General features: G+C 33.1%; 1 protein-coding gene across 1 annotated transcript; it reads left to right on the forward strand.

Annotated features, from left to right (window-relative positions):
* Positions 1–658: 658 nt before the first annotated feature.
* Positions 659–2,305, forward strand: LOC128554755 (putative uncharacterized protein DDB_G0282499). The gene has a single exon (XM_053536064.1). The coding sequence runs from the start codon at positions 659–661 to the stop codon at positions 2,303–2,305; it is 1,647 nt and encodes a 548-aa protein (XP_053392039.1).
* Positions 2,306–16,559: the final 14,254 nt, after the last annotated feature.

The following is a 16,559-nucleotide window of genomic DNA, read 5'->3' on the forward strand; positions in this document are numbered from 1 at the left end:
ATAAACGGAAACGACAGTTTTGCTCCAACCATTTATCAAAATTTAGCATCAAGTAAGGTCACAGAAACAATTATATAGAATTTCAATTTGCAGTATAATGCTCTCATTTTCAGTTTGGAGAAGGTTAATGTCGCATTTATAATTGTTTTTTAACTGTAACTGGTTTTCTGCAAACTAGTCAAGGTAAGAATATTTTATTTCAAACAAATTTAGACTATCTTCAGTATTATTTATAGTATATTGATAGACAGTTTTAGGGTAATAACTTCTGAAAAATTAATATAAATATCTTGTTTTACAGTTTGTTTATAAAAAACAAATTATATTATATTCAGTGTAACGCTCAAACAGAACACTCCTTATGTAATAAATGTAACATTTGAGTATCTTATAATTTTCACAGATGTGGTCTGATTCTTCAAATGAAGGACAACTGATAGAAGATGTAATGGAACTAGAAAATGAATACACGCAAAGTCAAAGGTGCCAGACTGAGTTTTGTAACACAGAAGGCGGAAATTCAGCTGTAGAAAGTCAGCAATATAGCGGTGAAAACTAAGCAATAACAGTAAATGTTGAAATCAAAGATGGTGGAAATGATGCTTGTGACAATTGTATATTACCTGAAAATACGAGTTGTAAGCAACACAACATAGTGATGAATAATAACTTTGACATTGGTTCTAATGGTGCTACGGAAAATGAAATAACAACAGGGATTACAAGTAATGATAATGAAACGGTGCAATGTAACTTAGTGATGGATAGTAACGTTAACAACTGTAAAAAAAATGCGTATGATAGAGAAGTACTACCTGAAAATACAATCTATGGAGATGGTGCAGTACGACGTAATATAATGATAGACAGTAGCGTTGGAAACGGCCAAAACAGTTCAAGTTACAATGAAATAACACCAGGAAATACAAGCAATAATTATGATGCAGTGCAAAGTAACATAGAGATGGACGGTAATGTTGTAGACGGACAAAATAGAGCATGTTGCAATGAAATAACACCAGGAAATACAAGCAATAATGATGATGCAGTTCAAAGCAACGTAGAGATGGACAGTAATGTTGAAGACGGTCAGGATAGTGCATGTTACAACAAAATAACACCAGGAAATACAGGCAATAATGATGACGCTGTGCAATGTAACATAGTGATGGGCAGTAACCTTGAAGACGGTCAAAATAGTAAATGTTATAATGAAATAACACCAGGAAATACAAGCAATAATGATGATGCGGTGCAATATAACATAGTGATGGACACTAATGTTGAGGATGGTAAGAAGAGTGTATGTTACAATGAAGTAACACCAGGAAATACAAACATCAATGATAATGCAGTGCAAAATAACATAGTGACTGACACTAATGTTGAAGACGATCAAAGTGTATGTTACAATGCATTGACACCAGGAAATACAAGTAATAATGATGACGCAGTGCAAAATAACATAGTGACTGACACTAATGTTGAAGACGATCAAAGTGTATGTTACAATGCATTGACACCAGGAAATACAAGTAATAATGATGACGCAGTGCACTGTAACTTAGTGATGGACAATATCATTGAAGACGGCCAAAATAGTGCATGCTACAATGAAATAACACCAGAAAATATAAGCAATAATGATGATGCAGTGCAATGTAATACAATGATGGACAGTAACACTGAATACTTTCAAAATAACACATGTGACAATGGAATTATACCAGGAAATTCAAACATTAATCAGGAAAAGAAGGTAGTGGGTGACAGTAATGTTAATGAAGGTCAAAGTATTGTCTGTGGCACTGATTTTGCACCTGCAAATACCAGTAATAAATGCAATACTGTTCATGGTAACATATTGATTGACAATGATATAAATGGAAGTCAGAATGTTACATGTTATAGTGAAATGACAAAAGAAAAAATCAGTGAACAAAATAACGACAGTATGAAAAGTACAAGAAAATATCGACGAAAAAAGAGGCAAACAAGAAAGAAACTGAAATACGTATCTTCTAGTACAGGCGACAATATTCCTCTTAGTGTCTATGCACAGAAACAAGCAGAAATGTGTGATACCAGTGATAACGATGAAACATACGTTCCTGTATCAAAAGACATAAACTCTACAGACACGGAGTTCTACTCTGATGTATCTGATAAAACTCGAAAAAACATTGATTTCATGCAAACTGTCAAGGAATCATTTACACAAGCAAAGAAACGAAAAAATACATTAAAGCAGAAACATTCTACAAGAAAACAAAGGAAACAACAGTCGGAAGATGTGGCTGCCTAATACAGTGACAACAACAAAAAAATACAGAATGTGAAAGATATCAATATGGTTCAATCATTAGTGCAGAATGCCATTATAAAAGCAAACGAAGGAAGGGTAGACCAAGTTTTGAATTCCAATAGATTGAAGAGACGAAAGATCTTGCGTCACGGCAACTGTTTTTGTGATGCAGTTTTATTCTCGGGTAAAATATCTGGAACAAGTCTTGAATTGCGTCAGTCTTTATGCAATCATCTTGAAGAGCATGCTGAGGAATATATAGGATTCCTTTTAAATACATTTAATCCAGAAGATGAGGAATCATTCATAATGATGTATTTAACAGAAATCGAGAACCTGAAACAAGAAGGATATTGGTCCAATAAAGTAGCTGACTTTCTTCCACTTGCTCTTGCAAACATGTTTGGTTGCACATTGACAATATACACAAGCAAAGTTGACAAGCAAATGATTACAATACAACCTTCAGTAAATATTGCATCAAGTTCAAACACAGAAGAAATATGTCTTGCCTACATATCAGTGCCAAATGTTCTTGAACACTATGATGCATGTGAAAGACAAGAAAAGTCAACCATTTGCATGGACAATGAATACAGTAACTGCTCTGATGCGCAAAATAACATTCCAGATGAAATATTTATTGCAACGCCAACATCACCAGTAGCAGCATGCTCCACGCAACGAAATATGTGTACTCCAAGAAAGAAAGCCAAGTTTATCACACCAGTCAAGAAAAAACTATTTCGAAAACGTAAAGCTACCCCTGAAAATTGGAAACGAAACATACGAAAGTTGAGTGGCAAAGATTATATATCAGCAACTGGAAAACATGTTTCTAAGACAACAATGAAAGAGTGTGACTGTTCACACTGTAGGTACAAGTGCAACAAAAAATGTACCGATGAGGAGAGAAGGAGCATGTTTGAAACATATTGGGCTATGGGATCGTATGAAAGACAGAAAGTTTTCATCTGTGCCAGAGTTCAAGAGAAAAAGACCAAATCATTTGTTGATGAAAATGGGCAAACTGTTATCAAGAAGAAACAAATAGCAAGACTTTATACATTTGAAATCAATGGGATTAACATTCGAGTCTGCAAAAAGTTTTTTCTAAAAACTCTAGATGTTGGTGAGGCAAATGTAGTACATCACTAACTAATAAAGTTGCTGGTCATTTTGAGGGAAATGAACGACGTGGAAAATACCCATCAGCCAATAAAACAAAAGACGAAAGTTTAGACGTTGTCAGACAGCATATTGTATCTTTTCCTACTGTAGCCTCACATTATATCAGAAAAGAGTCGAAGCGTAAATATCTTGAATCAAACTTAACGATTAAAAAAATGTATGATCTTTATAGAGCGTCATGCCACCAAAAGGAACAAACACCAGTGAAACTATCAATGTACAGACGAATCTTTAATGAGGAGTTTAATCTCTCGTTCCATGTTCCTAAAAAAGATCAATGCAATTTGTGCGCAAAATACCATGTAGCTGAAAAAGATGGTGTGTTAACAGATAAAATGAAAGAAGAGTTCGAAAAACACCAGCAATGTAAAATAACAGCTCGGAAAGAAAAGGAAAAAGACAAAAACCTAGCCAAGCAAGACGGAAAAATACACACATGTACCTTTGATTTACAATCGGTGCTGTACACTCCCTGTAGGTTAGTCAGTGTAATGTACTACATGAGGAAGTTGTGTTGCTATAATCTATCGGTTTACATTTTGGGAAACGGCAACGGATCATGTTATGTGTGGTCAGAGGTTAATGGGAAAAGGGGTTCCTGTGAGATTTCGACAAATATATACCTTTATCTACAATCTCTACCACAATCAGTTGAAACTGTAGTATTATATTCGGATGCATGTACGGGACAAAATAGAAATCAAATTATGGCTTCCAGTCTGTTGTATGCGGTAAACACAATCGAGAATATTAAACAAATATATCACAAATTCCTTGAATCTGGCCACACTCATATGGAATGTGACAGTATGCATGCTGCAATCAAGTTTGCTAAAAAGAATACTCAGATAAACATTCCAAGCCAGTGGGACACTGTGATAACCATGGCCAGACGTGGCAAGCCGTACACTGTTGTGCCAGTAAAATATGGAGACTTTATTAATTTTAAACAACTTAAAGCAAACACGTCAAGATCACACATTCCGACAATGGAGTGAAAGTAAACTGGACGAAAATGAAATGGATCAGGTTTACAAAAACGATCCACAGGCTTGTTACTTCAGATATGGTATGACTGATAAGGATTTTGGGAGGATACAACTCACAAAAGATAGTCAACTACCAGTCCAAGACCCATTACCGAAACTTTATAAGAGCAAGCTTCCCATATCAGTCGCTAAAAAGAAAGACCTCGTAAGCATTTGCAAAAAAGGAATTATTCCCAGCGAGTTTCATGATTATTACAGGTCTCTTCCAACTAGTCAATCGACAAAAGAAGTACTTGCAGAGCCAGACTTTGAGGAAAGCGATGTAGACACAGATGCTGATTAAATTTAGTGAACTATTATTGATGAAAGCGGAAAAATAAATAATCCACAGATTATTTTACTATTTTTGGATGCTAGTAGTAAAGAATATACCAGATAGCTCGACGATATTGATTGCTATATGCTTCCATAATGATTAGTTATTGAAGAAATGTGATTAAGATACTGTTATTTTACTTTCTTTGACACTTTTAAATAGACAATCAAGTGTGCAAAGACGTTGTATATGTATATGCTATATATTATCATTATAGTTATCCTAAAATCTGCTATAATTGTTATGGCAAAATATTGTATCTGAATATACTATGTTTCTACACAGGTTTTCCCTCCGTATATTTATGCATATGGTTAGTGCATAAGCCACTCAGTTTTATTAGCAATGTTTTTGCGCAACAAAAAAGTGATAAATACAATCAAACTGTGACAGCATAAATCCTGTATTTATATCTGCAGTGTTTATGCAGGGTGTATTAGGACTGGAATTAACATTAATGTGCCAGCAAAAGGCCTGTATTAACAACTGCAGGGTTTTTGCATAGTTGATTTCGTTTGCATTTTCGAGTAACTGTTCCAGCAAAAACATCATTTCTCTATATATGGTTTTTGCACAATAATTATATATTAAATACATACAAACTGAATGTGCAAAAACAAGTTTTGCCTTATACGCAACAATTGCTAAATTTACAGACAAACCGCTTAAACAGATTATAGAATATATTATTACCAGTATATATGTAAAAATATAGTCCCCAAATAAAACGTATATAAAAATTATACTGTTTTCTGCTTCTCCTGAAAAAGTTTTCAAAAATGGAGATACTAGGTTTTTGCTCTAACCCGACGTTATATTGCTAGTAATTAAATGTTGTTGATTTCTGTGGATGATATAATTTCGATTATACTATACAAAAACAATCTGGACTAAGGAGGTTAACTTTTATTTTCCGTATACATGTACTTACAAAATGCCGTGATACAGAAGCAAAATATACATATTACTGAAGAGCTTCTGTTTTTCGAGAAGTGCTATGTAAATAAAATTATTAAAGCAGCTGTGGCGAATTTATTATACGCCCAATATGTACATTTATTCTACAGAAACCACTAACGATTAAAGGCAATATATAATTGTACAACAAAGTTAAAACTAACATGGTTTATGAAAGATATTCAAAATATCGGATTAATATATCCAGATTTTATTAGCGCAAGGCAAACATCCGGCACAGATACAAATGTAATACTTCATTCATGTTTTTACAAATACAGTTGCTAATATATTCTACTTAAACGTATTAAAAAGAAACATAAATAGGATGGTTTAGAAATGAAATATACTTGAAATATCAGCGCCAGATTGCACAATTTGTTATGAGTTTATCACATACATCTAGCACAGGTAACAAATTTGATATTATATTGGTCTTAGAAAAGCTACTATTTTAGTTTATTATGGTTTGATAAAGTTAGAGTTAACTTAATTTATGAAAGATTTTCAAAAGAAATTTTTATTTTTACATGACAGATATCCTGCGTTGAGTCCAAATGTAATATTTTGTTAATTTAAATAAAAGTTCAATCCTGTGCGTTTAATAAATGTAACACTTCTTCCAAGTTTTGACAAAGTCACTTTTTTAGTTTCGAAATTTTAAACTGAAAAACATTTAGAAGTTAATGTAAAACATACTTCAGTATTTACTATAATTGCTGGACAGACAATCTAAGGTTATATCCTTCGAACTACGGGCACATTTCTATACAATCTCGCCAGTCATACGTATGTTTTTGACAACACAGAATAAGACGTCAGACGACCTTCAGCCTTTTCCGGAAGTAAAGAAAATGAAAGTAAACAGGCTAAACTCGAAATTGAAAGTGGCATTTTCAAGGTTTAAAGTCAGGGGTCATACCGTTTAAATGTAAGCGCGTGGACATTTTTGTTTCGGATGTTAGGATGTTAGATATTACCGTATAAGAGAGATGCAGACCTAGACATTTCAGAAATAGTTTCAAAATGAATGTTGTGTAATAGAGGTTGATTCTACGGAAGCGCAAAAGGGACATTAGAAGATAATACGTTTAATTACGTTACAGACGCGGAAAATCGTGTTGTTGATATTTACTCTTGAATTAATAAACTTTTTTAATACTTTCGGCATATTCCCTAAAGCTTATATAGTGAGAATCTTTACATACGTATATTATTTTAGGAAAACCTATTATATAATAAGAATTTATCCATGAACATAATATTGCAATAACATAATTTCATTTCTTATACCACATTGGGGCGTGAAATGTGCTTATCTCACAGCTTGATAGGAAAATCAAGGTTGGATTATTTCATTGTACGTGACATAAGTTAATATTTCATTTCAATGCCAAACAGAAATATAAATTAAGGACGCCATAGTTACGTCCTTTGTCAAGGTAATATCATTTATGATAAATACTTAGGAAATGTACGTCATAATAGGATTTGTTATTTTATTCCAGTGTGTGTTTGCGACAGATATAATTTGATACAACATTCTCGTTGCTTATATTTATATATTTGTAGCGAAACCAACAGACAAAAATTGGAGAACATCGATGTATATTTACTATTCTTGTATGGTAACTGATGTGGATGTGGAGAAGTTAATATTGGTCAAATTGGCGATATATTAAGTAATTACTTAGCTAAGTCTGTTATTTCAAATGCCTGTATTTGCTCATTATGTGTCTTTAATGTTGACTTTTTCAGCTATAACAGAACCATATATGACTATTTCATAAATTAAAAGACAACAATTCTGAATTTCAAAGAAAACGAAGTATGAAAATAAGAAATATACTTGCGAAAATACTTAAGTTCGTTATATTGTGCTTAAGTAGAAATGTGATATTTGCTTGACTGAAATAAGTACTGCAGACAAAAACTACTAACCATAGTATAATTTAGCTACAAATACATTGTTATAGAAAAAGTCAACATGAAATAACAATAAAATAAGCAATAGCATAATTTTGAAATAACAGACTTAACTAAGTAATTACTTAAGTTTTTTCGTGAAATCGGGGCCAGAACAAACTATTCACGTACAACAAACAAGAGACCTTTTAACCAGACAAATTCCACTAAGAAACTATATAGATGTTTGCAGTAATAAAGGTTCTACGTTAGCGGAAGAAAAAGAAACTAGTTTGTACTTCTTTGTAAATTGAATACTGTTAGAAAGGCTGTTTCATTTACTTAATAAGGCATACGTGTATTTGGATGAAAATGAAGTCAGACGACCGGAAGCTTTTCCCGGAAGTAAAGGCAATGAAAGTACAAAGGCTGTACTTGAAACCGATAGTCGCATTTGTTTTTTCTATAGCCAGAGTTCATGCGCAGGGGTCCACCGTCCAAAAAAAATGCACGTGTACTACTCTTTCTTTCTTGCTAATTAGAAGTCAGCCCTTTCATAAGATTTGAAACTACCTTATCATTAGCAAGACATGTCTACTTTTCACCTAAGAAAAATATATTTGCACTCGGATAAACACAATCCCACAGGTGCAGTGACACATGGAGAGTTTTAGAATGTCGTCAAGTCGTTCAAAAGCCCGCGGGAATGTTTGTGACTGATACCTAAGGTCGAGGCCACAAACATTTCCCAAGGGCTTCTGCAGTCGTTAATAAACGAAACGTCGCTATACTTGCATATTTAATAAAATGACAGGAAAGCTAATTGCTTTTTTATATTCTTTACGATTAAAGCACAATTTTTCATTCCCGTTCTGTTGTTCTTGGAAACGGTAAACATATTTATTACCGGGTCCCACCAATCAACAAAACAACCAAAAGCATTCACAAATATAACATTACTCAGTGGCATAATTTGGCAGTGTTCATAAAAGTTCGGAATAGAGGAACACAATCTCAAGAAAAATAAATGTACACTCGAGTTACGAGAAATTAAATGTACGGAGAATAGAACGAAATGGTTTCAAGATTCACAAGAATTATTGTGAAAAAATGAAGTTAAAACATACTGACTGAAGTTTCTAAAAATTACAGCTATGATTCCTATAAACAATACATCGCTCAAGCCACATGCGGTTAAATACCGTCACAGCTATCGACAAAAATCGAACCGGTGCTCAATTCAAAAGGAGGAGTAAACAGTGGGTAAGCTAGTTAGCACGTTGTAGACTCTAACAGGGGAGGACAGTTCATTTGGAGCTGGAAACTGATATAACAAAACATGCCATGGATTAATAGCATCGTTTTGTGGAAGAAACAAGACAAGGATACCCGATGTCCATCTGTCATTATATGCGCAGTAATACATACAAGTCCCTGGGAAAGCATGTAAAGAATAAAGATCATGTATTAACAGCACGTGAATTGCCTTGTTTGAACACGATTATTTTCCCGTTAATACAAGAGCGAATTCAGTGAAGGAAGTAGTTTTATCATGCAAAAATGAACAACAGCTGTCTCGCCATTAGTTTATTTGCAAATAATTAAAATACACTGAACATACAATTGTGAAATTTGGTCTCGGAACGATATGCTGTTGATAAGTTTTCAGAAGAAAGTCATATGATGTTATCATATAATTTCGCTCATTTTACGAAGACAAGTCTTCCTTGAAAAGTCACAAAGATAATACTTAACATCCAGATTCTCAATTAGCAAACAACGTTATGGGGGAGGAAAATGACAAATGCATTTTCAGTAATGTTTAAACTATTTCCAAAATAGCAAGTGGTGGATTAACTTTTGCATATATCCGAAATGAGGAAAAGTGTTTGCAAACTTTTACATGGAACTGTTGTTTTGTTAGGTTTATCTTATTTTCCGATATTTTATTTTGTTAATGCCATAGTTGTACCATTTTTTTTTATGAAAATTCTTATTTGATGTTTTACGAAACGTAATCAATAAACACAGTTCAAAGTCCTCACGAAACAGTATTTGAATTATCAAGTCAGTTTGTACGGCACCTTACGAGGTAAAAGATAATTAATAATATTGTTTGTTCATCAGTCTTAAATAAAATTGAATGGCAACTGAACAAAAATATTCTACTTTATATTTGGCTTGCGACTTTAGTCAAATAAACATTAAGCATTTAAAATTATTAAGGTCAAAGCAAATATTTTTTGTAGTTTATGATGTGTTACTTTGCCGTGCTAAAGTAAAATATATATGAAGAGAATATCTATATAAGACATTCTTTAAATATCCGACGAATTTATTAAATTAAAAAATAATTTCATTTAACAAAACTTAAACTAGGTGATCTGAAGTTGATGTTTTGTAAACCTTACTGTAAGATGAAATGGACAATCGCTTCTTGCATTTCTTATGTACTAAATGTTACAAACAATACTCGCCAACATAGACAGTCTTAATGTCATACACACATTATTTTTGGAGTTTCTTTTGAATAATGCCCGTTCAGGGAGCATGAGTGGTGTTGCAATTTTAATTAAGTTTCATGTACTTCCAAAGGATCATTAAATTCAGAATATTTTATTTTGACTTTATTCACAACCACAACTGCAATGTTAAATGTAGAGGTCTTATTTAAGTTACAGTATTTCGGCTCCGCATTGATACTTTCTTTGGGATCTCAGAATTTATAAAAAGTTCTTTTTTTGTATGCAGGAGTTCCGCCTAAGCTGGTGCTACGGTACGTGAGGAATATTGCACATTTATTCCCCTTAAGCCGGTGCTTGGGGACGTGAGAGTGTTGCACATTTCATAACATCTCATGAACAGACTACATTCAGTTGAGTATTATTTGTTTGGTTACGTTCTATGCTTCCATGTGAACTTTTAATAGATTTTATTGAACGTGAAATATTGTTCAAAATATGGTTATTTATGTATCAAAGCTGAATTAAATGTTTACTTCTTATTTGATTTTAGAGCGTAATGGAGCCCATTCAATATATCTTAAAGACGACAGATCGAGAGGTCTTCAGTGGTCTTGCATAATAAACTAAAATGCAATTTAAACATCTATCTAGCTTTAAAACATGTTTAATAACTATAAAAACTCAACGCATATCGTACGGGAAATATTATGCTTATTTAAGTTTTTCGGAAGACATTGACACACTGGACACACCGGACTCTCTCAAAGTTCTAAGATTGCAGAACACATGAACAAAAATTAATTTATTAATCCATCATAAACCACGTGTAAAGCGTTAATTGTTTATTAGTCCAGGGCGATAACTGTAGAAAGTTATTTATCTATCTAAAAGGCATGGAAAGTATTAAGCTGGCATATTTTATTGGAAACTCACTTGCAAGTTTATCGTTGTTTATAATTATTTTCTAAACACACATATTGTTTTATTATTTTTCACAATGTACTGATTTTGTTTAATGTGTAGATAATTTAATATTCTACTTCTTTGAGTTTTTATTTTACTTATAGAACTAATAATATGTTCTTCGTGTTGAAAAGTATTTTGATCTTACATGTAAGATCAAAACAATTCCTTTTTATTCCATGTTTAAACAATTGGAATGCGCATTATTGTTATCAAACTTTAACAGTTGTACTACACTCATAAAAACAACAATAATCTATGGAAAAGCAAATTCTAGGCAATATTGTCCTGTTTCACAAAGGCATCGATATGTTCAACTGTTTGATCTGTGATTTTCTTTGTCGGAGATTTTAACCGCTATTATGTAATAGAAATTTAAGGCAATTTTCGCATAGGAAAGATTAATATTTCTGCTTTAACAGACTTGATCTAAGTAAAATTTCAACGTGAATAGCTTAACTTTTTCTACGTTTGCATTGTTTTCCTATAACATATATAGTTCATGCTGGAAACTGCTTTAATGAAATATGTTACGGTCGTTTACGCATAGCCATTTTGAAAACCAATCTCTGACAACTGCTTCAGGATGTCGACTCTTCGGCTCAGTTGTTATAGCACCCTAGCGACCCGGTTTCGAAACCCACCTTAGTAAATTGAGATTTTTCGTCTTAGAATGGTTTGCTCTTTAATTTGCGGTTAAAATCGTAAGACATTGATTTGAAACATTAAACAATTTGATAAAAAAGTAGTATCTCATCATCTGTCTTAAAAAACTGTTGGAAAGACATGAAAAATGCGAATTGTTATCTTAAAAACACGCTTCCATATTTTGTAACAGTCTCCCTAACATGTCAAAATACGAAGTCGGTATATTAAAAAACAAATAATATAGGCAGAAATGTCAATAACTGTAGAAAACAAATCATTTACAATGTGTTAGCAAAAAGAGTATTTATACACATATAACAGACAACGTAAGTGTGCACATAATAAACTCTTATATATTTAACTAATTTACATTTATTAACATTTTCTTTTCAAGAACTCAGCTGAATGATGTGAATCTGCAAGTAAACTTCTTTAACTAAATCATTTATGTTAAATAACAAGTGAATGAAGTATTGCAATGCAATTCAAAGTCCTGGAAGGCATCTAATTTTTTCTACTGTAGTATAACATAAGGAACTGATATCTGTAAATGATGTATTAAACATATTGTACTATATATATAATATGTTATAACAAAATATCCGGATTTAGAATTGCATATATAAAAACATTAAGTTAATTTCATATGAATTTTTTGCCTGATTATAAAAATGTTATCATATAAGTTATTTATAGTAACAACAAAGGGAAATTAATTCTGAAAAGAAAAAAAAGTATATTTATATATATATAAGTCCACAAGAAATTTTTTACCAGGTAGAGATAGGTCAAAATACACTTAAACATTGGATGTAACATGCATTTTGTACCACAGACAAATGGTCTCAATTCTTCACATTCACCTTTATTCATCATTATATTCGTAATCATTTTAAATTGTTTTCTATATTCATTTTGTCATCATCATGGCCACCATCCTCAGAAGTTAACATCAGCATTATCAGCATCGGAATAAATGTCATCATCGCCATCAACTTGATTCATCACTTTTTTGTAAAAATCACTAAATTGATCATTATCATCAACATTATTATTATCATTATCTTTAATATTATAAATTACTAGCATCATTCTTATTTTGTTTTTGTATTCATTTATCATCATTATCAACATATATAGTCATCACCATCCATGAAATATTACTCAAAGCATGCACCATAAATGTATCTAAATAATACAGTTTTCCACCAATGTAAAATTATTGATAACAATATAATAAAAACAGAAAAAGCGGAAAATCGAAGGGCCATCGAACCCGACAGAAATGTAAATGCTGCAGCTTCGGTTTGATTAAGCCTGTTCATGGATGATGGTGGACTGTTATATACCGCCCACGCCCATTAGCCACGAGCTTTTTAAGCAGGAATATTGAACTACCCGGCGGAATAATAAAGCTGAAATGTTATACAGTACACTAATACAACACTAATGCGGTGCTTAAATGAACCGAGAAGAGCGAAAGAAAACAGCTCTAATTGAAAATACGGATGCCACATATTTTCGGCCGATACATGGCACAAACAACGCTGATGCGATGATAAATTGGAAAAATGGAAAACCACAGGTCGTTTAACACCTGACAACACTATTTTTATTATAGATTTTTGCAAACTCTGAACATGTTTTAAATACCTGGGTGAAATAAAACTAAATGCTTTTTGAGAAATATGACAACTACTAAGTTTCAGACTCCTTTTTAAATCAGGAAAGAATTTTATATCGGTGTCAACTATTTCGTTTTGCAAGGTACTCTAGGGTTGATTATAATCATACATGACATCAAAATGATGAAGCACTTTCACTTTATGTTTTGTAACAGATTTAAATGATAATCAAGTGACTGGTTTTGAAAAAAGGCACCTACCCATCCACCTCTAATACTACATTTGAGTGATCAGGTTAAAGTTTTGGTCAATTATTTTTGTAACATTTTTTTTTTACAAATAACTTGTAAAAGACTGGTCTAATTCATTTATAATGATTGCGAAAAATATTACTCCCATGTTGAAAACTATACATACATCAGTTCCGATCTCTAATTGCATCTAATGTTTTATATATATATAAAATGTTAGGTACTTTTGTGTAAGGCTCTGTTTGAATTTAATATCAATAAAGGGAAACGCTGAGGGCTTACATCACCCTTTTTATCCGGATAATACAAAATGCTGTGATAATTCCAAAATGCTACAAAATGACAGATGAACGCTTTTGAAAATTTCAGTTTTTTCGGTAAGTTGCTTAGGCTTGATAAGAGATTCTAACCACCAGATGTTGCAAAAAGAACTAATGGTTATTTATTTCCATGGAAGTCAAACTATTTTACTTTGTTTTTGTGAATACAATACACAATACGTTAAATAGTTTACAAAATCCATGTTAAGTTTAATTGAAAATTCATAAAACTATTTAGAATTGTTTTTAATGCTTGTAATTCACTGTATATACAGCTCTACCATTTCCCTGTCTGACACAGTTTAGAGTAAGTTGTTTACGTTTGCCGTTTTTATGTCAAGACCATTTATATTGATCCTTGTGTGAAAAATGGATAATAGCCGAAAATGGCCATGGATAATGCCCTACATGTGTTGTCCTTAAAAGTGGATAATAGCCGTCATTGACTTCTTGTATTTACATTCCATTACACATTGACCAGTCTTGTGTGTGTGGACATTTTTTGGTGAATGAGTTTGTAACAACATGGTGATATGAACCTGTTAACGATTTTTATACTGGTAACAGGCACAACAACCTAAGAAGTAGAGCATATGAAACCATCGCAGATTAAGAGTTTTTGCCTCACATGTTATTGGAAAGAAATTTTAACACTCTCTATTAATGTAATTTTTACAATTACATATATAGTCCGAATGATGACTTTGGATAAAGACCCAGTAAAGAATGCGGAAAAGATAAGGCCATATATTGGCGCTTGTTTCAGTGCTGGTGGGGAGTACCCGGTAGTCGACCTATACAGATCTCTGGCTCCTTTAGAAATGAATTTTGGATCAAGTGATCTCAGTTACAATTCATAACACCATTGAACTTACAGAAGAAGAGGGAAGAGGATATTGAACAAATATTAAGTTTATGATGAACGTAGATGTTCCTATACACTGGGACCAACTTTTTATATTTCAGTATAGAAATGTATGCGAGTCTTGTATTGCAGATGAAATGTTGGTAGGGTAAACATTCTAAGTGGGGAGGGGGCAACTTTGTATGGAAAAGTTGCGAGTTAAGTTCAGTATCAAACTATTATCAGTTAGGGAATGTACTTCTTCTATGGATTCAGAGCAGTACTCAACATAGTTCAGCAAAACTGAACTGTTGAAGTGCCATAATTTTCACACTCTTAAAATGCCAACAGACCCCTAGCATACTTAATTTCTAAATATGGATGTACCCCCTCCCCCTGTGGAATCACAGCACATTTAGATTCAGGTGTTAGTTCTTGCTTGTTTATTTTTTTACCAAAATCTAGCAGAAAAGATACAAGCGTGTAAGCTTTAGAACCTACTGACAGCGGAATTGAGTTTTAAAACAGAATTTTACAAAGACATAGACATTTACCCTTGTCAGAATAATTTGTATATTTAATATATTGATAACGTAACACATAAGCACAGATAGTGCTTGACTCCCTTTTCATGTTGTCATAGCTATAATTTTTGTTGAATTCCTGTAATAAATAGAATTTAGGTCATTTGTGGCTGATTTGGGTTCATTATATGGATAGCTGGGTCCCAGCTTCGCACATTATGTCATATACAAAAGTTAAAGGGAACCAGATATTTGATAGAGCAAGTACTCGTTGTAAAACGTTATGTTTAAATTTGGACCAATCAGAAACAAGTTCTAAAAATAGCACGGCTGCTGGGGTATAAATAGGTAGATGGATGACGGAGAAGGCATTCGGTATCTGGCGGTCGAAGAAGACACATCGAGGATTCAACTAATAATTTATCCCAGTACCTTGATAAGGAAGTTATTTCAACTACACTGTCAGGGCGGATAAATTATTAAAAAGAAAAAAATTAGAAGTTCGTAGACTAAAGAAGAGTTGCAGAACTTCAACAAAGTTTCGAGCTATAGGGCCAGCGCATAGAAGTTTTACCTTAAGGGTAGTTAAATGCTATATACGATAGCATATATAGGCTGAGCATCGGGAAGCTGACACAGAGACACAGAGTTTGGTAATCTACTGAGATAGTAGGAGAGTTCAAGCTTATAGACGGTTCAGCATTATTGGCGAAGTACAGCCAAGGCATCGGGGATATACCTATATGGTAGTTGAATGCTACATGTGATAGCATATAGGCGCTGAGCATCCAGGAGTCAGGGCAATCATATAGAGTTTGAGAGGACAGAGGCCGAGCATCTATGCGATAGGACTCGTATGTTGTTGATTCAAAGACATTGTCTGACGGGAACTTCAACAAAAAGACCAGTCAAGTATAGAGTCTCCAGCCTATAGGAGTTTGAGCTAATCATTTTCAATTGGAGATTGTAAGTTTGAAACATTTAGTGATTTGCCTGATCCCTGAAATTGTCTAGCACATAATAAGAAGTCATTTACGAATCATTGGTACACGAATCATTAAGGCAAAGTAGCCAGAGGAAAATTCTATATATGAGATATTTGGTCTCACCAGCTCTACGTTTTAACAAAGGACATTCTACATTGTTTGTCAGCTAGTCTAAGACATAGTCACCTTAGCGATTGGACCCAAACCATT

Source organism: Mercenaria mercenaria, unplaced genomic scaffold (genome assembly GCF_021730395.1).
Source record: "Mercenaria mercenaria strain notata unplaced genomic scaffold, MADL_Memer_1 contig_715, whole genome shotgun sequence".
Taxonomy (NCBI): Eukaryota; Metazoa; Mollusca; class Bivalvia; order Venerida; family Veneridae; genus Mercenaria; species Mercenaria mercenaria.

Coding starts and splice junctions, on each gene's coding strand:
- LOC128554755 (XM_053536064.1), top strand. CDS start 659: ATGAATAATAACTTTGACATTGGTTCTAATGGTGCTACGGAAAATGAA.